At 25.2% G+C, this 22,276-nt stretch overlaps 3 protein-coding genes across 6 annotated transcripts; 2 read left to right on the forward strand and 1 right to left on the reverse strand.

Annotated features, from left to right (window-relative positions):
* Positions 1 to 6: 6 nt before the first annotated feature.
* Positions 7 to 3,822, forward strand: LOC122509338 (26S proteasome non-ATPase regulatory subunit 4). Its single transcript, XM_043623321.1, has 6 exons — positions 7 to 156; positions 557 to 697; positions 916 to 1,027; positions 2,297 to 2,671; positions 2,877 to 3,162; positions 3,480 to 3,822. Exons 1-6 carry the CDS (start codon positions 131 to 133, stop codon positions 3,695 to 3,697), a joined length of 1,158 nt encoding a protein of 385 aa, XP_043479256.1. The 5' UTR covers positions 7 to 130; the 3' UTR covers positions 3,698 to 3,822.
* Positions 3,823 to 4,159: 337 nt separating this feature from the next.
* LOC122509336 (farnesyl pyrophosphate synthase-like) lies at positions 4,160 to 21,718 on the forward strand. 4 transcript variants are annotated; one of them, XM_043623318.1, is made up of 8 exons: positions 14,265 to 14,411; positions 14,705 to 14,889; positions 16,566 to 16,728; positions 18,593 to 18,733; positions 18,853 to 19,056; positions 19,301 to 19,465; positions 20,761 to 20,973; positions 21,319 to 21,706. In XM_043623318.1, the coding sequence occupies exons 2-8, from the start codon at positions 14,744 to 14,746 to the stop codon at positions 21,517 to 21,519; spliced, it is 1,233 nt and encodes a 410-aa protein (XP_043479253.1). In that variant the 5' UTR covers positions 14,265 to 14,411; positions 14,705 to 14,743; the 3' UTR covers positions 21,520 to 21,706. The 4 variants fall into 4 exon arrangements, with proteins under 4 accessions (XP_043479251.1, XP_043479254.1, XP_043479253.1 ...); XM_043623316.1 differs by lacking the exons at positions 14,265 to 14,411; positions 14,705 to 14,889; positions 16,566 to 16,728; ... (3 more) ...; positions 20,761 to 20,973; positions 21,319 to 21,706 and adding exons at positions 4,160 to 4,612; positions 4,862 to 4,996; positions 5,785 to 5,993; ... (2 more) ...; positions 6,662 to 6,785; positions 6,882 to 8,645; XM_043623319.1 differs by lacking the exons at positions 14,265 to 14,411; positions 14,705 to 14,889 and adding an exon at positions 8,007 to 8,218 and having other exon boundaries at positions 16,590 to 16,728; positions 21,319 to 21,718.
* LOC122509337 (protein FAM98A) lies at positions 8,712 to 14,046 on the reverse strand. Its single transcript, XM_043623320.1, has 5 exons — positions 13,869 to 14,046; positions 13,319 to 13,682; positions 11,907 to 12,197; positions 11,409 to 11,704; positions 8,712 to 9,471 (listed from the first exon to the last, which is right to left on the reverse strand). Exons 1-5 carry the CDS (start codon positions 13,904 to 13,906, stop codon positions 8,961 to 8,963), a joined length of 1,500 nt encoding a protein of 499 aa, XP_043479255.1. The 5' UTR covers positions 13,907 to 14,046; the 3' UTR covers positions 8,712 to 8,960.
* Positions 21,719 to 22,276: the final 558 nt, after the last annotated feature.

Here is a 22,276-nt window from a genome sequence, read left to right on the forward strand (position 1 = left end):
TCGAAAATCACGTGGAGCAAAATAAAATTCAACTGTCGGAATCAGTGGAAAAGGATTGAAAATTGAAACGCAGAATTCCAAGAAGATGAAACGGTTGAAAACTGGAACTTGAACCACTAGTAAATGCAAAATGGTGCTCGAAAGTACTATGATATGGTGAGCTGTCAATAATATTTTCAATTATTTTTAATATTAACATGCACTTTAATTATTTAACAATTTTTATTGTGAAAAAGAATTTTTACTTTTTACATTCGTCTTTTCCGTAAACGTCTGGTGTCAAAATTATTTAAATAAATAATAATGTTATCCCTTCTATTTAGAGTATGACACTGCAAAGTTGAATATCATGGTATACTTGAAAAATATCAAATTCCTTCAATTTATGCATTAAAACTGAAAAAGGATAGTTTAAATAAATAATTCTATTAGTCTTTAATTTGATTTTAAGGCTAATCGAGAGAAACTAAATATTACAGTAAACATAACCTCTACGTATTGGGGAATAAAAGAAAACTTTTGTTTATATTTTTACCGAAAATCTATTTTTTTCCAGTGTCGACAATAGCGACTACATGAGAAATGGAGACTTTTTACCAACAAGATTGCAAGCTCAACAAGATGCTGTTAATTTAGTCTGCCTTTCGAAAACTCGATCCAATCCTGAAAACAACGTTGGATTGTTAACGCTCGCCAAGTATAAATCTATTGTCTAAATAATTTATTTATTGTTATATTGTTTATGATATTATTTATTTACTTATATTGTTTGCAAAGTTTTTAAATGAATGAGAAATTGAAAAATTTCGAGGTAGTCTGAAATTATTATTTCTTAGATTTCTTGTCAATTTTTAATAAATAAATTGTAATGAAGAAACAAAATGAACTTTAATAAAGAAATGAATTCTTTTTCAGTGCTGAAGTTCTAGCAACACTGACCAGCGATGTAGGACGAATTATTTCCAAACTCCACAAAGTACAGCCGCATGGAAACCTCTGTTTAATCACGGGAATTAAAATTGCTCACGTAAGTATAAAATACGAAAAATAATTTACAGGGTTGCCACAAATCAGGAAAGACAAGGAATTCAGAAAAAAGTCAGGGATTTTTAATCAAAGTACTGGGAAAAATTTAATTTTTATAATAAGAAATTCTGAATTTTTGTGTTTTTTTGTTTGCCTCATAAACTATGAAATTACCACGAATTCTAATACGAAACCTTCAATTTTTTCAATCTCTCACAATAATTTCTTTTTAAATAACTTAATTCTTGAAGAACTATCATAAAATTTTATTATTACTTCGAAATTATTTAATGAATAATTTTACTTAAATATTTCAAAATTAATTGAATTTTAAAAAAAGTTGCGTTTATTATTTTCATAAACAGATCAACTTCAAAAGGTTCAAATTTGAAATTTTATGAAATTTCAATTTTGAATTCAATTTTGAAGGAATTTAATTAGAAATTTTGAAGAACTTAGATTTTTCAAAAAAGTTAATAATTCAAATTTTTCTGAAATTAGTTAAATTTTTTAATATATATTCAATTAATTAATAAAAATAATGGAGTTATAGAAGAATTTTAGTTCAAATCACTAAAAACATTGAATTATGGAAAAGTTACAAATGATTTCAGAAATTCAATTATTTTCGAAAATAATAAAATTTTTCACAGAAATTCAATTATGTTCATAAATTTAAAAAAAATTCTAGTCAAAATTTTAATTATCTTTATAAATAATAAAATTCTCCAAAATTCAATTATTTAAAAAAATTTTTTGAAAATTCTTTGCAAAATTTCAATTATTTTCAAAAAATTTCCTCAATTCAATGATTTTCAATATTTACTATTTTAATAAAATTTTCTGAATTTTTCGAAAAATGCAATTATTTTCAAAAATTTTTATTAAAATTCGTCGAAAGAATTCAATTATTTAAAAATTGGTCGATGAAATTCTTAATGAGAATTCAATTTTAAGAAACATTCAATTATTCAATAAATTATTTATTTTCATACTTAAAAATGGAATTATTGTTTATTGATGTTTTCGAAATAATTTTTTTTATAGTATCTAATAATTTCTAGAGTGAATCGCAGAATATTCTTTTGGAATCAGGGAAAAGGTCAAAATATAGTCTGAAAATTGGGGAAAACGTAAGGGGAAAACAAAATTAATTGTGGCAACCTTGATTTATTAAAAATTCTCTTTGAATTTTAAAAACCTCGTCAAAAAGAGGAAAGGAATTTGTAAAGTTTTTTTTAAGACAAGACTCGAAAACTTTTCTTTTTAGTTGGCATTGAAGCATCGTCAGGGAAAGAATCACAAGATGCGTATTGTTGCATTTGTCGGAAGTCCAGTGCTGATTGATGACAAAGAATTAGTGAAATTAGCGAAACGTTTAAAGAAGGAGAAGGTCAATGTGGATATTATAAGTTTTGGCGAAGAGACCGTGAATAATGACGTTTTGACGGCATTCATTAATGCCCTCAATGGAAAGGACGGAACTGGAAGTCATCTCGTTACAGTTCCACCAGGTCCACATCTATCCGATGCTTTGATTTCGTCTCCGATTATTCAAGGCGAGGATGGAATGGGTGGTGCTGGAATGGGAGGAGCTGCATTTGAATTCGGTGTCGATCCGAATGAAGATCCTGAACTTGCATTGGTATAAAAAGAATTATTTAATTATTATGTTTATTATTATTTTTTGATTTTATCACTCGGTAGTCTTAATTATAAATAAACATTTGAAAAACTTAAAAACAAACACTCCCGAGTCGAAGACTCGGAGCTTTTGTTAATCTCAAAGTTTTATTTATATTTTATTATTATTATTATTGAAGTCTATAAACTAAACAAATTACTTTTAGGCTCTTCGTGTTTCCATGGAGGAACAACGACAAAGACAAGAGGATGAGGCGAGACGAGCTCAAGTTAAGGACGCGACTGCAGATAAGAAACCTGAAACAATTAAAGAATCGCCGAATGAAGAAGCAATGTTGAAGCGTGCACTTGAAATGTCCATGGAAGGACCTGAAGAATCGACACCAGTACCCGAAAATACAACTGCCAGCACTGGGGCAATGCCCGATTTTGCTCGTATGACTGAAGAGGAACAAATCGCCTTTGCTATGAAAATGTCCATGCAAGATCAACGTAAGTTCGCGTCATATTTAATTTTACGATTAAATTAAATTGTAATAAAAGCTCTAGAAGCATATTTCGATCCTTTATTACAAAAATAATTAAAAGACGGTTAAACAAAAAAGAAAAATTAAATAAAAATATCTTTCAGGCCTTGGATATTATGACTTTTTCCAACTATTTTCGAATAATGCGACTTTTATGGATACTTTTTGATACTTTTTTAAAATTAATTATTGAGTGTAAAGCCTGTAATCACAATTTATTGATTGTAATTGACATTTTATTATTCGAATAAAAATATTCTAATTGTTTTGTGCAATTTACAGCTGAGGCAGATCCACCGAAAGAAGAAGCAATGGACGTGGAAGAGGACTATGCGGCTGTAATGTCAGATCCTGCATTTTTACAATCTGTTCTGGAGAGTCTTCCCGGTGTGGATCCACATTCGGAAGCTGTACGCGAAGCCGTGGGATCATTGCAACAAAATAAAGATAAGGAAAAGGAGAAAGAGAAGGAGAAAGACAAGGACAAAAGGAGTGGCTGATAATTTTTGATAGTAATAAGTTAATTTTTCGATTGATTTATAATATTGCTATTTGATACTCGATTGTGTGGAAAAATGTATCAATTCTACACAGGAAAAAAAATAATAAAACAATTTTCATTCAATAACTTTGTTATTTTTAATATTAAAAACGTAATTACTATTAAGTATTAATTTTTTATTTTAGTTTCGATAATTTATTTTCAGTTCTATTTTTCTTTTCTTCTTTTTTTGTTCGTGGCTTTTTGCTATTGCGATTCAGTTCTCTTTTTGCTTCTAATATTTTATTTTCAAAAAAAGTAATTTTTTATTTTAAAATTAAAATTTACTTTTTATTTAAGTATATTTAAATAATTTAAATTATGCAAATAGTTTTAAGGCTTATTTTCAAATTTATGCAAAATGGAATTGTTGCATTTTCCCGCACAAATTTAAAATACCCAGCAACCCAGCTGCAATTGTTATGAAGTGTGTACTACCCTTAACGATCAGTGAAACGAAAACATTAAACAAAATGTGTTTACCTCTATGATTTTTGTGTTTTTTTTATACATTTGGTAGCAATAAAAAAATTTTCACCACTTTCAGTGTTTAGTATTAAAGTTATGTAACACACATGGTTTGTTATATTTCGGTTTATATAACAAAAACAATGAAAGAATGTGATGTAAACGATGTAAACAATAAGGCGACATAACCTATAAAAAAGAAAAATTTTATCCATTTTATCAATAAAAATTTATAATATTCAGTATTTTCAAGAGAAAAATTAATTACAATGGCAGGTTTTGGTGAGAGAATTGTAGTGCTAATTGATATGGATTGTTTTTTCTGTCAAGTTGAAGCTAGACTTCAACCAGAATACCAAGGAAAACCACTTGCTGTTGTTCAATACAATCAATGGAAAATGGGAGGGTAAACAATATTAATTATTAATTAATTAATTGAATTTCAAGATTAATTTATTTCGTTTAAGTTCTACTAAATTTAATTTTCTAAAATATTTGGAGATTAAATTTTCTCGATTTTTGATTTCATTTTTTCGAACTGTTTCCACGCGACTTTTATTTATTGTTTTGTATTTTAAAGTTGATGTAAATATTGTTTGTTCATAAATATATTATAAGACGATAATTTTAATTATCAAAATAATTAATTTTGCAGTATAATTGCCGTAAATTATGAAGCTAGAGGTTTTGGTGTGACTCGACATATGCGTGGTGAAGAGGCTAAAGAAAAATGTCCAGATGTAATTTTAGCCAGTGTTCCAGCTCTTCGTGGAAAATCAGACACATCTAGGTGATTTTGAACTATTTAATCACTAAATAAACAAAAAATTTTCTATATTATTAATCATTGTATTCTTGTAATCTGTTAAAAATTTGAAGTTGTTTGCTTTTTTGTTTCCTAACATTTTTAATAATTTTTCTTATTAAATGTATTCAATTTAAAATTTAATGTATTAAAAATTACTGAATTCTTATTGCTAAGAATTTTAACAAACAATTAGAAAATAATTGAATTCTTCGAAGAATTTTATTGTTTATAAAACTAATTTAATTATTACGAAGAATTTTACTATTTATAAAAATAATTTAATTGTTTCGAAAAAATGCATTTAAAATTGAAAAAAAAGAATTGAATCCTTTCATGAAATTTTATTAAAATTGTATTGAAAGTAATTGAATTTTTGCAAAGAATTTTACTATTTATAAAAATAATTGAATTCTTGCGTAAAATTGTATTCAAAATTAAAAAAAATATGTAATTGAATCCTTTAGTAAAATTTTATTAAAATTGTATTGTAAGTAATTAAATACTGCAAAGAATTTTAATATTTATAAAAATAATTGAATTCTTGCATAAAATTCTCGAAAATAATTAACAAGAATAATTAATTATGTACTTACTTCAAAAATTGAAGTTTATTATTTGAAAATAGAACAATTTTGTAATTTGCATAATAATAATAATAAGTTGAATATCATGTTCCGCGCGCCTAAAATTTGCTAATTCTTTTATAACTGCTGAGATTTTTCAAAAAATACAAGAATTACATTACAAGGATATTTTAATGAAAATTTCAGATATAGAAGCGCTGGAAGAGAAGTAATCGATGTTCTAAAAAAGCATTGCAATAAAATCGAAAGGGCAAGTGTTGATGAAGCTTATTTAGATATCACTCAAATAGTTGAAAATCGATTAGCCGCAAATTCTCCTTCTTCAAGTGAATTAATGAAACAATTGTCAAATACTTTTGTCGTTGGTTTCTCCGAATCTGATGACAATGATGAAGGTATGCATATTGATAAGAGAGTAGAACAAAATTTTATTAATATTCTAAAATTGTTTTAATTTTCGATCATTTTTTGCAGAGCAAAGAAGTAAAGGTCTTCAAAATTGGTTAAATACATCATTCGACGAACTTGATGATATACAAGCACAAAAATTAGCCATTGCTGGAGTTATTGTTGAAGAAATCAGAGATGACGTATACGAAACGACAAAATTTAGATGCTCTGCAGGAATTTCTTACAATAAAGTACGTACGGTCTTCTCTAACCATTTAATTACTTTTTTAACTCGACCCTAAAAACCCCGAGTTTATTTATTTCATTGTAAATTAATCTGTTTACATATATTTTTCAGATATTGGCAAAACTCGCGTGTGGTTTACACAAACCAAATAGACAAACAATATTGCCATCAAATGGCGTTCCCTCGTTATTCAAAACTTTACCAGTGAAAAAAGTGAGAAATCTAGGCGGAAAACTCGGAGACGTTGTTATCGATTCACTCAAATGTAATGTCATGTCAGATCTTTTGCGATATTCCCTAATGGACCTTCAAAAAGTATTCGACGAGAAAACCGGGTATTACTATTAAAATTAAAACTATATTAAAAATTCAAATATAATTCTAATAATTTGTTAAATTATTTATAACCAAGTATTTTTATTTCAGATTTTGGTTGTATAACATTGCTCGCGGTATTGATAACGAACCAGTGACAACAAGATTAGTTTCCAAGTCAATTGGCGTTTGTAAAAAGTTCCCTGGAAAGCAAGCTATCGCTAATGCTGAAACAGTGAGTTTATAATAATTTTAATTCAATTTAGACAACTAAAAATACCTATTAATAAATATTTAGGTATTAAAGCTCAATTTTCTTTTTTCGAAACAGTTGAAAAGCTGGCTCAAAGATCTGACAGCCGAAGTTTGCGAGCGTCTGGATCAGGATCTTGAGGAGAACGAGAGGCGGGCGACACTCTTGACTGTCAGTTTCCATTACTATCAAGACAAAGTTGAAATTTCTCAGTCACGTTCCTGTCCTTTGAATTCGTATAAGCCCGAAAAAGTCGCCGATTCATGTTTTAATATCATAACCAAATCGGTACAACATCCTGTTGCCTTTATTGGACTTTCGGCGGGAAAATTTATAGCTGCAAAAGGTAGCGATTACTTTCGAAGTTTTTTCAAAACAAATCCAAATAAAGAAGAAACTAAAACAAATTCTTCGGAAAAGCTCGAGTCGAAAAATCCACTTAACACTAGTTTTGAACTCGAAAACAATGAAGTCAATTCCGCTTCTAGTACAAAAGAAAATAGCAATTCTAATATAAAAGAAAATAATAGTGATTCTGATACGAAAGAAAATAATAGTAATTCTAATACGAAAGAAAATAATAGTAATTCAAATACAAAAGAAAATAACAGCAATTCTGAAGCGAAAGAAAATAATAGAAAAATAGAGAAAAATTATTTTAAAACAGATGCAAATGCTTCGAAAACAGTTGAAAAAGAATCTAAAACAGATGAAAATGAAACAGATTTTAAACAAGAAGAAAATGAGGGAAAAATCAACAAAAATTGTGAAGATTTCTTCAGCAATAATCGTAGAACAAATTCACGTGACAGTTTCGATAGGGCCTTAAATTCCCAACCATTTAAACAATCATTTTTCATGAATATTCTAAAAAAGAATCACGAGAGCACTGAAGACGAAACAAACGATTCTGTTCCTCAGACAAACGAAGAGGAACAAAATGAACAAACTAACGTTAATTTAAATGTGTACGACACAAATGAAAATCAACTCCTCGATTCAGAAAATACGGAAGAAATTCCCATTCGTCAATCTTCCGCCACATTGGAAATTTCTTCAAAAGCAGAAGAAAAAATCGAAGCCGAAGGAAAATATTCATCATCCCTCTATTCACAAGTATCGAACAGCAACTGGTCTGCAGCAAAAATGGACAATGTGGAACCCTTCGTGAATAACAACAGCAAAGTTAATGTCAAACTACAAGAAATATTTCCCGATTTATCAGACATTGATCCCGGTGTAATATCACTTTTACCACAAGAATTACAACAGGAAGCTTCTGAACTCTTAAAGAATGCCACAAAAATAAATAAGAAAGCTGAAATTGTAGCGAAACATATAAAAATGAAAAAAATTATGAATAAACAAAAATTACAAGAAGCAGGAACAAGTAAAGGTGAAAATACAATACAAAACTTTTTAATTAAAGCAAACACAAATTGTGAAATTGACGATTCGGTGAAGAAATGCGACAAATGCCATCAATTAGTGCCCGTTGAAAAACAAATCGAACATAATGATTATCACATTGCACACGAGTTACAGAGAAAAATGAACAAAATCGAAAATACGACAATAATAACACAAGAGAATTGTATGAAACGAAAGCAAACATTCGATTCCAGTGGGGAAAATAATTCTAAAAAACGAGGTACAAAGAATCAGAAAAATAGCACTAGAAGTAAATCAATAGCCTCTTACTTTTCATAAAGATATATTTTTTTAAATTATAAAGCAAACTTGTAAATATTGTCCCGAGTCTACGAAACATTTTTTATAAATTGTAAAAATTTTCTTTATTCTATTAATTTTTCTAAAAAATAAAAATTAAAGAGTAAATTTTATGCTTAGTAAAGTGTATCCTTGAATTTCCAAATTCTTTTCAATTTTCTTTTCAATTCTTTTCAATTCTTAATGTATTTCTATTCTTATTTCTTTTCTATTCTTACGTAATGTTTTGAGTATAACAATTCAAAATTTAGAAATAATGTTCTAAATTCAATATTTTTTTTCGCTAGTGAAAAAGAATATTTATTTCTGTTCACAACAGAATATTTATACGATTAGATATTTTTATAAAAAAAAGCTTCGATTTATTTTTAAAATCTAGAAAACAAAATTCGAAAAAAAACTCTCCTGTGCGTGGGGAGAAATAAATTAATAATTACGACCTCTTCCACGATGATAACCACCACGTTGATAATTTGAATCGCCTTGATTCCAGCCGCCTTGAACTCTTCCTCGTTTACCCTCGTCTCTGTGATCGGAATAACCTCCACGCTTTCCATCGTTTTTGTGATCGGAATATCCTCCACGTTGGCCATCGTCTCTATGATCGGAATATCCACCACGTTTTCCATAGCCTGACGAATTTTGAGAAGACGATTGAAAATAATCTTCTGCTCTTGGCTTTTGATTACTGAAATAATCCTCGGCTCGATAACTTCTCTCGGGTCCTGATCGATTTTGACCGAAATTATTCGACGCATCCTTGTGATCGTGATAACCACCTCTACCGCCATAACCACCACCTCCGCCGCTGAATCCTCCACGGCCGCCGTCGGCACCACCTCTGGCTCCTTGTCCGCCTCCTCTACCTCGGCCTCCGAAACCACCTCCGCCGCTGAAGTTTCCGCCACCTCTGGCTCCTTGGCCACCTCTGCCACCCCTGAAGAATTATTTATATTTTTGTAAATTGATTTAGTAATTTTTTTTCACTTTGATATTTACAAGCCTCGAATCGACTTTGACACCCAATTAAGACACAAAAAAAAAAAAACGCTTTAGATAGAAAAATAAAAAAAAAAAAAAAAAAATGTGGAAAAAGAGTAGTCAGAAAAATTTCATTTTGTATTTCCCTGATCTTTTACTAATTTCTTAATTCAATTATTCGTGATACTAAAGTTCTGAACTTTCAACAGAACGAAATTTGTTTATATTTTCTTCAAATTAAATTTTTAAATTATAATTTGCGTCATTAAAAAAAAAGTTAATTATGTACAAAGTTTTCTACATGTTTAACTTTTTAATTTTACAATTTAAGTTTTTAATATTTGTTGATCCTTGAACATTATTATTCAAAACTCCAATAATTGTTTAAATAAATATAGAAATACTTGTTTATTTTTTAAGTTTTAACTTTTTTCAAATATCAAAATATCTAAAATTAAAGTTTAAAAATTCTTGATTTCTGTAAAAAATAAATAACAATTATTTCAATATTTATTGAAAAAAATTACTGGAGTTTTGAATAATTAAGTATAAGAAGTTTTGAATTTCTTAAAAGAATTTTTGGAGATTTTAAAAAAACCAATAAATTTTTAAAAATTTTGAAAATGGACTATTTTCTCAAAAATTTTAATAATAATTCATAAAAAGTAGATTTTTAAAAAAATTTCGATTTACTTTTCTTTAGGAAATTGAATTTTAAAAAATTATAATGAATAAGTTGAAGAATTAGTTTTTTAAAAATATTTTAATTATTAATGTAATGTTTCGAATATAATTAAAATTCTTAAAAGAATTTTTGGACAATTTAAAAAAAACTAATATAAATTTTTAAAGAACTTTAATTAAAAATTTTGAAATTGACTGCTTTCTCCAAAATTTTAAGAATTAATAATTCAAAAAAAAGTAAATTTTTTAAAAATTTCGATTTACTTTCTGTTAAGAAATTGAATTTTAAAAAATTATTTTCGATTTACTTTTTTTTAAGAAATTGAATTTTAAAAAATTGTTTTCGATGTACTTTTTTTCAGAAATTGAATTTTAAAAAATTATAATGAATAAGTTGAAGAATTAGATTTTTGAAGATATTTTAATGTAATTTTTCGATAATAATTAAAATTTCTACAAGAAGTTTTGGACAATTTAAAAAAACAAATAAATAATAAAATTTTAATAATAATTATTAAAAATTATATTTTTAAATTATAATCTAAATTCTTGAAGCTAATTTTCAATTTTTGAATTTTTCAATTGAAGATTTTTCATTAAAATTTTTGAGAATTCAGTTATTTTTGAAATTTACATTTGAAATTCTTTTAAAAATTCTATTTTCAAAAATGCTTATGAAATACTTTTAAAAAAATCAATTATTATCAATAATCTTGTACAAAAATTTAAATTATTGAACAAATCTTTAATTATTTTTTTAACAGAAAATTAAATTCAAAAATAATTTTTGAAAGATTTGACAGGTATATTTATTTTTCACGCTATAAAAATCAAAATAAGTTGCATTCTATGCCAAAAAAAAATTGTATTTTGATGCAATATTTTAAAGAAAATACAAAAAAGTCTCAGTTTTTGAATATAGGTCATGAAAAAGTCGAAAAAGTTATAATGAGTCGTGTATTTTGTTATATCTTATTATTTACTTTAATAATTGGTTAAATTTTATTATTTATATTAATAACTAGTTAAATTTTATTATTTACTTTAATAACTGGTTAAATTTTAATATTTACTTTAATAATTCGTTAAATTTTAATATTTGCTTTAATAATTCGTTAAATATTAATATTTACTTTAATAAGAATTGGTTAAATGTATTATTTTTAGTTTAAAATTTGCTAAATAATTATTTATTTGAAAGAAACTTACCCAAAGCTTTGTCCTCCAGCACGATCCTTCTGCCAAGGTGGCATTTCCGGTGGCGGTGGTTCCTGTTCGTACGGCCTTCCTCCACGATCAGGAACAGCGCCTATTATTACTTTATTCACTTGACTTCGAGTATTTTTACGCACCGAGGCATTACTCGTTTTCTCCAATATCGCAATATCCTCACGAGCCGCCAGTAAGTGGGCAATTGAAACTCCCGGTTCTCGTGACATTGTATCTTTTTTACTCTTGAAACAAGTCATCACCTCTGTCTCCTTACTCTTCAATCTATCCGACCACTGTAAGTAAATTCCATTTTCAAATTCGTTCAAATTCATTTAAATTCGTTCTAATACATTCAAATTCGTCTAAATTTGTTCAAAATCATTTAAATTCGTCTAAATTCATTCAAATTCGTTCTAATCAATTAAAATTAAATTCAAGACGAAAATATTAATTTATTTATAATAAAGAAATAAACCTTTCAAATTTAATTCTTACCAAAAAGGACTGAACAGTGACATCCAATCGTTTCAGCAAAAGTTCACGTCTTATCGTATATTCCGATTGTAATTCGCTCTGTAGTTCTCTCAATTTTTTCCACTGATTACCAGAAAGTTTCCCGACAAATATCGGTTTACTTAGAAGCTTAGGCGGTACTTGTGCTTTCACTTCCTGTAATTTTGTCGCAACTTTATTAAAAAGAACATCCGCCGCTATATTGTCCGGCGGCTTTTGAAACCTCAACATCACCAGAATATTTTTTAGATTCTTCGCAGTTGAAGTTTCACTCTGAAAAGGAAATAAAATTTGAAACTTTCGTCCTCTCAGTAAAGAATTCAATTATTTTTAAAAATAATGAAATTTTCGCTAGAATTCAATTATTTTAAATACAATTTTAATTGAATTCTAGGGAAAATTAAATTATTTTTAAACATTTTTTTAAACTTCTTCGAAGGAAGTCAATAATATCAATAAATAGTAAATTTTTCACATGAATTCAATTATTTTAAATACAATTTTAATTAAATTCTTCTCAAAAATTCAATTACTTTTGTTAAAATTTGAAAAAATTCAATTATTCGCAGAAATAATAAATTTTTTCGCAGGGATTCAATTATTTAAAAAAGTTTTAATAAAATTCTATGAAAGAAGTCAATTACATTCAGAAATAATTAAATTGTCGATGTACTGAAAATCATTGAATTCTTGGAATTTATTTATTTATAAACAAATTTGAAAATAATTGAAATTTACGAAGAATTTTTTAAAAAATTTTTGTGAACAATTAAATTGTTTAGAAAAATTTTATTACAATTTTTAAAAATAATTGAAACTGTTCGAGAAATTTTATGAAAGTTATCTTGAATATAATTGAATTTTTTCCTAGAAATTTTATTAAAATTGTATTGAAAATAATTGAATTTCTCAGAAGAATTTTATTACTTACAAAAAATAATTAAATTCTTGACAAGAATTTTACAATTTATAAAAATAATTGAATTGTTTCGAAGAATTTTATAACAGAATTGTTGAAAATAATTGAATTTTTATTAAAACTCATTTTGAAAAAAAATTGAATTGAATTCCTCCGAAACATTTTATTATTTAGGAAAATAATTGAATACCTTTGTAGAATTTTATTATTTATGAAAATAATTGAATTCTTGCGGAGAATTTTACAATTCATAAAAATAATTGAATTGTTTCGAAGGATTTTATCTGAATTTTTGAAAATATAGGTAGTTGAATTTTTTGAAGGAATTTTATTAAAAATTTTGAAAATAATGATTTTTTAAAAAGAATTTTATAAAAATTGTTGAAAATAATTGAATTTATATTAAAATTATCATTTGCTAGTAGTATAAATAATGAAATTAATAATAATAAATATTAAACAATTTGAAACTCACTATAGTAACTTCCATGTGCTCCTCAACCGGCTTCTTGGATTCTAACAAAGTTGCCGTCATAAGTTCCGAAAGCAAATAATCTAGAAGAAACAGTCTTTGCTCTTTGTTGGCTAATCGTTGATTAACATTTCCCGTCATTAATTGCTGATTGATACATCCAACTTCTTTGAGAAATGCGCTTAATTCTAGGAGAAATGAACTAGCATCGTCTGGTGATGTTGTGGGATGAACACTTTCATCAAGTTTACTGATTAATACAATTTTCTCCACTATCCATGCAACAAGACCAGTAAATTGTACAGATTTTGGTCCAATTTCAACAGCTTCGCAAAATTTTGCATAATTCAATAGCGGTCCCGTATACCTTAGTAATTAAAACACCAATTAATTAATCAAAATTGTATATATAATTGAAACAAGAAATTCATATTCTGATCGAAAATAATAGAATTAGTAGTTGAAAACTTGTTCCTATTTTTATATCTTACTGTTAATTTATTGTAAATTTGATCATTTTGACAATGTTTTGTAACATAACCTCAAAACTTACCCGAAATCCTGAAGGATCTGTAACATTTCTTCTTCCATGGCTACAAGGCTACAGGTACTTTATGTTTGTAATTAACGGACGAACATGTAAAAACTAGAGTATTTATAATGTTTATTAATTAAATTTCAGTCCTAATGTCAATACCGACACCGACACTACTGCTCCAAAATCTCCGAAGTCCGAAGCTGAACTCTCAAACGCCTGAAAAGTAGCTTTTATTCTTACTTACAAGCATGTCATTTCAAACGTCAAAACTCATTGTGATCTTAAATTCCCTATACAGTACAAAATAAAACAGATTTCTAGGAATTTCGATGATTTTATTCTGTGGAAATTCAAACGGATTTCCTCAAAGTCATTACTTATATTCTCCTTTATAATTCTATTCATTCTAGTATATTAATAAATAATAACGATTACCATTTTGATAAACATTGTTTAGAAATCTAATCTAATAATATTGACAACTTGAAACTGAAGATACTAAAAGATTAAACAAATTTTTTTTTATTGTCAAGGACAGAAGATTTATATCATAATAAGGTTTGTTTTTTTTCAACAACACCTAGGGAAGTTTTTTGTGTTATCAGCATTGTCACGGCCACACTTTTATAAAATTATCATAAAAGAAATTCCTATAATATCATTTCAATCATTGTTGTCAAACGCACCTGACGTTTCTTTTGAATTTAAAGTGACTTATTGTTTTTTTTTGCAATTTTATAATTTATGTTAATGAAAGAGTTGATTTTTCTCGAGTCATTAAACTTTCACGCACCTAAATATTACTTTTTAATAAGAAATTTAGGTTAATTAAGTATATTATACACACACAGGATACGACGTGTAGAAAAAAAAATAACAGTACAATAAATATGTCATCATGTATACAAAAATGTACTTCTCTTTTGAGGAATGGATATCCTCAAAAATTTATGAAAAACGGAATCTCAAAGATAACCTCAAATTCAGTTCGAAGTCAATCAAGTGATAAAAGATGTTTTTTATCTCCTTTAGCGGTGTAAGTATATTTTATATTATGTGCAAATATTCATATTATTTATTTCCGTTTTTATGCGTGCAATATGTTTTTTTAATATTCTATTTTAATTTTTATAAATAAGCATGACGAGTTTAATTCTTTTGCTGTTAATTACTTTGTTTAAAGAATATATTACAGAGTTATAAACAACTTGATTTTATGGATAACTCAATTTTATAATTTAGTTTTAAATAACTTATTTTTATTTTCGTATTAATTCCTCGATTAATTGATTCTTTTATTGATTCGTCTTTTTTAGAATTTTAGTTTTATAAATTATTTTTATATTAATTAATTTTATTTTGATTATGAATTATTTTCACTCTTGTCATTGATTCGTATTTTTTTGCCGAATATTCATTGTCTTCAATTTTGAAACGTTTTTTTACAATTTTTTTTTAAATATACTATGAAATAGAAAAACAATATTTATGTTTACAAAGTAAATAATTCAAAAACGTGACTTTACAATCATATCGATAAATTGCTGTTTTGTGAGTAAAGGTTCACAATGTATTTCAGTTTGTGTTCCTCTATGAAATGCTTTTAATATCAAAACTTCTTTAGTTGCACTAATTTCATCCTCTGATTCCTCTGAATTCTTTAAGAAAAAAGTTTTTTTTTAATTTTGTACAAACAAAAAATTACTAAAAATAAATAGAAAAAAATTGGAAAAGATTTTAATTACTTTCTACAAGATCAGAATATTTTCTATAATTGAGGCTCCGGATCTTAAAAGGGCACTTTCAGCATTGATTTTAAATGATAAAAGTGGCCCTTTTAAGATCCGGAGCCTCAATTAGCATATACATGTAATTAGTGTCACACTTTTCCCTAAAAATATTATTGTGAAAGAGTTGATAATATTTTACCTTTCCAGAATTTTTGTGAAAGTTTTCATTCATTTTGGTATTTTTCATAGGCTGCATAATATCAAAAACATCCGGAATTTTGAATTTAATGAAAAAAATAAATATAACCTGTGAAACTGTTAAATTAAAACTCACGGCTATTTTCAGTTTGTAAATTGCAACAAAATATTTGCAAATACTTATCTATAACGTTTCACTTCCTGTTATTCTATTTTAAAAAATACGTTTCAATTTTATCTACGTAAATCATTTTTAATTTCCTCAAAAAGCAACAAATGTAAACAAATAAAAAGCAAATATTTAAATTTCAAAAAAGGAAATATAATCATTATTTTTATGTATTGAAATTTATTGCACTACATTCATATTTCTTTTTTTTATTGACAGTTTGTTATTCTCATTCAAAAGTTTCTATTGTATAACAAGTTTTATTATTATGTTTATGTTTGAAAAAATCTTAATTAAAAAAAACTGAATAACAAAAACAACAAATAGTAAAAAGACTATTTTTAAAATAATAGTCATCGTAAATAAATAATAATAATTTTTTAAAATTAATTTAATAGATTAATTTAAATTTTTTTAAATATTAATTTAATGGATGAATTTAATAAATTAATTTAATTAATTTATCAGGAAACGTGAGAATATTCTCGTTTTTTTTTTAATTCAAGTAATAAACAAGATTTCACTTGCATTATATTGTACCGTCTGCATTATCTAATCTTTCACCAATAATAAAAATAAAATGTCACTAAAAATAATTCTGCAAATATTTTACAGGCCTAGTAATATTCACAATATGGTTCATACGGCGCCTCAAGCAAATTGGGTTACAAGTAAAGATGAAAGTCGAGAAATGATGGCTTTATGGCCAGATGTAGTCAGAGATCTCACGGACGGTCGTCATTCAGATATGCCCGATGTGACCAGATGGTTGTCAAAGGTAAACAAGGAAAAATTCATTACGAAATTCCACTGATACAGACGAAAATTATATTCGAAAAAACAAGAAAATCTCCAAAAAGAAAGTCATGTAAAAAATGTGAAAGTTAAAAGAACTTTTAATAGAAGATTCTTTTTTCCATTTTATGACTCAAATCTAAAAAAATTAAAAATGAATTTTACAATTTTTCTACTTAAATAGTTTTTTATAATTGTTTTATTTAAAGTTTATGCCACTAAAAACTAATTTCTTTTCTTTAATTTGCACTACTTTAAACCCGCTAATAGGAAATAAAAAAAAATTCATATTTATTTTCTTCAAAATAATCCAAAACTCATGAAATCCAAAACCTTTTCACCTTGTCTTATTAATATCCAAAAATTTTGTTACTAAATATAAATTTATTAATCCAAAATATTCTAATCTAATCTTAATCGATTCAAATTACAAATTATTAAAATTTTAAGTGTTGATAACAAATTTATAAATAACAATTGATTAAAATTACAATCCATTAAATTAATTTACAAGTTAATTTGTTTTATTTAAAATTTTTTAGCGTCTGTTTTGAGAAATAATACCTCTTTTTATTCTGTTAAAGTAAAAAAATAAACTGACGTGATTCCTGAGAAATTATTTTTGAGTTAGACATTTCTTTTACATTTTTATCACTTTTGATAATAACGGGATTCTGAAAAAACGGGAAATTAAGAAAAGTAGAGAAATTTAACCCAAATAATATAATAGTCAAATATATACTCAAATTCTCAAATTACAAAAGGTTTTGTTTTAAAATTTTTTGAAAATTTGAATTTTGACTAAAATTTTATTAAAAAAATTGTAAAGAACTTAGTTTTTTGTTGGACAATTTTAGTACAAATTCTTTTGAAATTAGTAGAATTTTCGAATACATATATTATTCAATTGAAAAACTTTCGAATATTCGAATTTTATTGACAGAAAAAATAATTACGTTTAAAATATTTCAAGAAATCTAATTTTTTTAGAATTATTATTTAACTTTTTGAAGAAAGCAATTAATTTTCACAATTTTTGATTAAAATTCTTCAAAAAATTGACTAGTTTTTCAAATTGTTCAAAATTTTTTTTAAGGTAATTATGTTTGAAAAATTGCATTAAAATATTTTTAAAAAACTAATTAAATCGAACTTTTTATCATAATTTTTATAACATTCTAAAAAATAAAGGAATTTTAGAAGAATTACCGTTGTAATTTTTTAGAAATAATTAAATTTCCGAAAGTTTTACATTGAAATTATTTAAAATTTCAATTCTTGTGGAAAAATAAAAATTATTTTTTATTTTACCACAAGAATAAATAAATAATATTAAGTATTTATTTTTAAAAAATTATTCAAGTATTGAATAAATTTTAAAAAAGAAACTATTGTAAATTTTATCATATCATTATCATTGAAATAAATGTTATATTTGAAAAAATTTTATTTTTGTAATTTTAAAAATTATTATTTTTGTAATTTTAAAAATTATTATTTTTAAATATAATCGTAGTTTTGAAGAATTTTAACTGTAAATTTGGAAAATAATTGATATTTAACGAAAATTTAGAATTGAAGTTATTACTAAGATAAGGAAGAAAGTTATTAAATTTTTTCTGGAAATCAGGGAATATTTTTATAACTACTTTTTTCTACTTCTTTTGAGTCTTAAAGATAATGTTTGCTATTTCTTTTAGTGAATTAATAAGGACAAAGCTTGTAATTAGCTAGTAGTTTTAAAAAACAATTATCGAATTTCCATCATATTTATATTGTATTCATTAGACTTTATTTTGCTTCAATTAAAAGTAATTTGTAATCGAATAAAATAATTTTTTCTCTAGGTTTTGCAGTACAATGTTCCTGGTGGCAAGAAGAATCGTGCTTTAGTTCTAGTCTATGCGTATAAACAATTAGCTCTTCCGGATCAATTAACTGACGAAAATATTCGATTAGCGCGCATTTTAGGATGGTGCAATGAAATGGTGAGAGAAATTAAAAATACCTCTTTCGAAATCAAAACTGTATACGTGTCAAATAGAAAAGTAATTATGTTCCATAAATTAATTCATCACTCAATTAATCCTGAATTTTTTATTTATAGCTGCAAGCATTTTTCTTGATAGAAGATGACGTTGTGGATCATTCGCAAACACGTCGAGGACAACCCTGCTGGTACCTTCACAATGATATTGGACTAACGGCCGTTAACGATGGAATTCTAGTGGAGCAAATGATCTTTCAATTGCTTCGAATGCACTTCAAGCATAAATCTTGTTATATGGATCTTGTCGAAACACTTCACGAAGTAATTAATATTATTGATCTTAATTTTTATTTTTATTATAAATCTCAGTTATTATAAATTGAAAATAAAAATAATATCGTAATAATTTTACGATATTATTGAAACAAAAATAATATCGTAATAATTTTACGATGTAATTGAAATAAAAATTAAATTTAAGCAAGAAAATAAATTTCGTTCAATTGAGACTTTAGAACTTCAGGGACGTGAAAATAAAAAATAAATAGAAATGAAAAATTTTCAGAATATCTACAGAACAACAGTGGGTCAAACGTTAGATTTACTATCGACGAATCATGGGAAGAAACCTAATTTGAATCTTTTCACAATGGACCGATACAACGCTATAGTAAAATACAAGACTGCTTATTATACGTTTGTTATGCCTGTAATGTTAGCTATGCACCTCGTAAGTATTCTTCTTTTTCTTCCTTTTACAAAAAAGAAATTTTTATAAATAAAAATTTTACAGAAATTCTATTATTTACAAATTCTTTATAAATTTCTTCGAAATAATTCAATTATTTTTATAAATAATAAAACTCATCCCAGAATTTCAATTATTTTTAATACAATTTTAATGGAATTTCTCGAAAAATGTAATTATTCTTAAAAATTTTATTAAAATTCATCAAAGAAATTCAATTATTTTAAAAATCCTTCCTATAATTTATTTATTAGAATTTATGTATTATTGTCAATACATTTTTAATTAAATTTCTTGAAAAAAAAAAGTTTAAAAAAAAATTCTCTTCAAAATTTCAATTATCTTTATAAATAATAAATTTTTTCTCCGAAATTCAATTATTTTCAAAAACTTTTCTCAATTCAATCAAATTTTTTACAGAGATTCAATTATTTTTAATAGAATTTTAATATAATTTCTCGAAAATGAAATTATTCTTTAAAATATTATTAAAATTCGTCAAAAGAATTTTAATTACTTATTTAAAAATTTGTTGATAAAATTCTTTATGAGAATTTAATTTTAAAAAACATTTAATTCTTCTAAAAATTATTTTTTTTATTTAAATAATTGAAATTCTAGTGGAATTTTCTAATAAAAATTGATTTAAAAATTAATTTCTGTTAAAATTTTAGATTATAATTAAATATTATACTCTGTAAATTTCAATTAGTAAAAATGTTTTCTAATTTCAATTAGTGACTGACTTTTTTCTTTTGAAATTTGAATTAGCAAATTTTACTAATAAGTAGTCGTTTTTACTAATTTAATAGTAAACTTTACTAATTCAATAGCAAAAAGTCAGTCACTAATTCCAATTTAGTAAATATTTTTACTAATTCAAAATTAGGGAGAAAGTATTATAGCGTGAATTTTTAGAAATAATTGAATTTTGAAAAGGTTTCAAATTATAATTTTTGAATGTTTGAATTTTTTATTCGAGTCGAAGACTCGGAGTAATCGATTTCTTCATGTTTTATAACAATTTTTTATAAGTTGTTTAAATTTCAAAAAGGTTTGAATTTGAATCTTTTGAAGCATTTTAATTCCACGTATTTGTAAAAATTTATTGGAATTATTTAATTTTGTAAAATATAATTTAAAAACCTGGAAAAATTCGGTTTTTTAACCTGAAAAACCTGGAAAAGTCAGGGAATTTAAAATAAGCAAAACCCTGATTTTAGTTTCTTTCAAAAAAAAAATTTAGTCTCATTTGTTAAAATTTATCTACTTTACAGGCTGGAATTAAAGATGATGAAATGTTTCGACAAGCCACAACACTACTTATTGAAATGGGTAATTTCTATCAAGTGCAAGATGATTATTTAGATTGTTTTGGAAATCCGGAGGTAACGGGAAAAGTTGGAACCGACATTCAAGAGGGAAAATGCTCATGGTTAGTTGTTGTCGCCCTGCAACGAGTCACTCCTTCTCAACGAAAAATTTTAGAGGTAATAATTAATAAATAATATTAAAAATCACCCCGAACTTTAATAAAAAACTAATAATTTTAAATTTCTTCTATTAAATACAATAATTTAACTTTACAGAATATTAAATTGAATTTGTTTTCAAAAATTTATTCTTGAAGAACAATCATAAAATTATTATTCATAAATTATTTAACGAACAAATTTATTTAAAAATACCAAAATTAATTAAAATTTCAAAAAGAATTAAGAATGAAATTTCAGAAAGTTTGAATTTAAAATAATTTTAATTCAAAATTACGAAAAATTTTTAGTTACTTAATTAAAGTGCTTTTAAATTAAAATTTAATATTTTTATCCTTTCAGGAATGTTACGGAATAAATGATCCGGAAAAAATTGCAAGAGTAAAGCAATTGTATCACGATTTAGGAATACAAACAACTTACTCTGTTTATGAAGAGGAAAATTATAATTTAATTAATACTCATATACAACAAATATCACGCGGACTACCTCATGATTTATTTTTCAAAATATTGAATAAAATTTATCGCAGAAATATGTAAAATTGCGCTGCGAATCAAAAAATTTTATTCAAATGAAATAATAGGCATTTATCTCTGTTGCACATTATGAGCTAAAACTGTTTATAGTCTAACTCTCAAAGTTTCAAATCAAATAATTTTAATTTAATTTTTAATTTTCAAATAATTTTAAATACAAAATTTCAAAGAGTTTCAAAAACTCAAAAATTTAACTTTCAAGTTAAATTTAAAAATTTACTTAATTTTTCTTTCATTTATGAACAATTTGAATATTTTTTTCTTTTTGAAAAAAAGAAAGAAAATATTTATCAAAATAGAAAACAAACAAGATTTCAAAGAGTTTGAAAAACTCAAAAACTTAAAATTTAATGAACAATTTGAATCTTTTTTCTCTTTTATCTTTTTGAAAAAGATAAAAAATATTTTCAAAAATAGAAACTTTTAATACTTGAATATTTGTGACTATTGAAAATTTTGTAGGTACTTTGGGTATTTTGATAATGAAAACTTTGAGTTTCAAAGTTTTACTCGAATTATTGAAATACTCAAATTTTATTGTAAATTTAAAATGTAAATTTAAAACTGATTTAAAATTCTGAGACTTAAACTATAAGCACAAGACTCATAAATTCCATATGAATTAAATTATCGCATTCCTATAATAATTACTTTTTTAAAGCAATTTAATTGCGAATTTTATATAATGTTTTTTGATAATATTTTGAAATAATCTAAATATAATCAAAGTTTATTTTAATAAAATAAACTTTTATTTAAT

This window comes from Leptopilina heterotoma, unplaced genomic scaffold (genome assembly GCF_015476425.1).
Source record: "Leptopilina heterotoma isolate Lh14 unplaced genomic scaffold, ASM1547642v1 Lhet_60, whole genome shotgun sequence".
Lineage (NCBI taxonomy): Eukaryota > Metazoa > Arthropoda > Insecta > Hymenoptera > Figitidae > Leptopilina > Leptopilina heterotoma.

Excerpts from the sequence above, each read along its gene's own strand:
- LOC122509337 (XM_043623320.1), bottom strand. The coding sequence starts at position 13,906 with ATGGAAGAAGAAATGTTACAGATCCTTCAGGATTTCGG. Across the intron at positions 13,683-13,868 it reads CAGATCCTTCAGGATTTCGG|GTATACGGGACCGCTATTGA; the intron begins GTAAGTTTTGAG and ends TTAATTACTAAG. Across the intron at positions 11,705-11,906 it reads TCACTGTTCAGTCCTTTTTG|TGGTCGGATAGATTGAAGAG; the intron begins GTAAGAATTAAA and ends ATTTACTTACAG.
- LOC122509338 (XM_043623321.1), top strand. The coding sequence starts at position 131 with ATGGTGCTCGAAAGTACTATGATATG. Across the intron at positions 157-556 it reads CTCGAAAGTACTATGATATG|TGTCGACAATAGCGACTACA; the intron begins GTGAGCTGTCAA and ends ATTTTTTTCCAG. Across the intron at positions 3,163-3,479 it reads AATGTCCATGCAAGATCAAC|CTGAGGCAGATCCACCGAAA; the intron begins GTAAGTTCGCGT and ends TGCAATTTACAG.
- LOC122509336 (XM_043623316.1), top strand. The coding sequence starts at position 4,476 with ATGGCAGGTTTTGGTGAGAGAATTGTAGTGCTAATTGATATGGATTGT. Across the intron at positions 4,997-5,784 it reads GGAAAATCAGACACATCTAG|ATATAGAAGCGCTGGAAGAG; the intron begins GTGATTTTGAAC and ends TGAAAATTTCAG. Across the intron at positions 6,240-6,346 it reads CAGGAATTTCTTACAATAAA|ATATTGGCAAAACTCGCGTG; the intron begins GTACGTACGGTC and ends TATATTTTTCAG.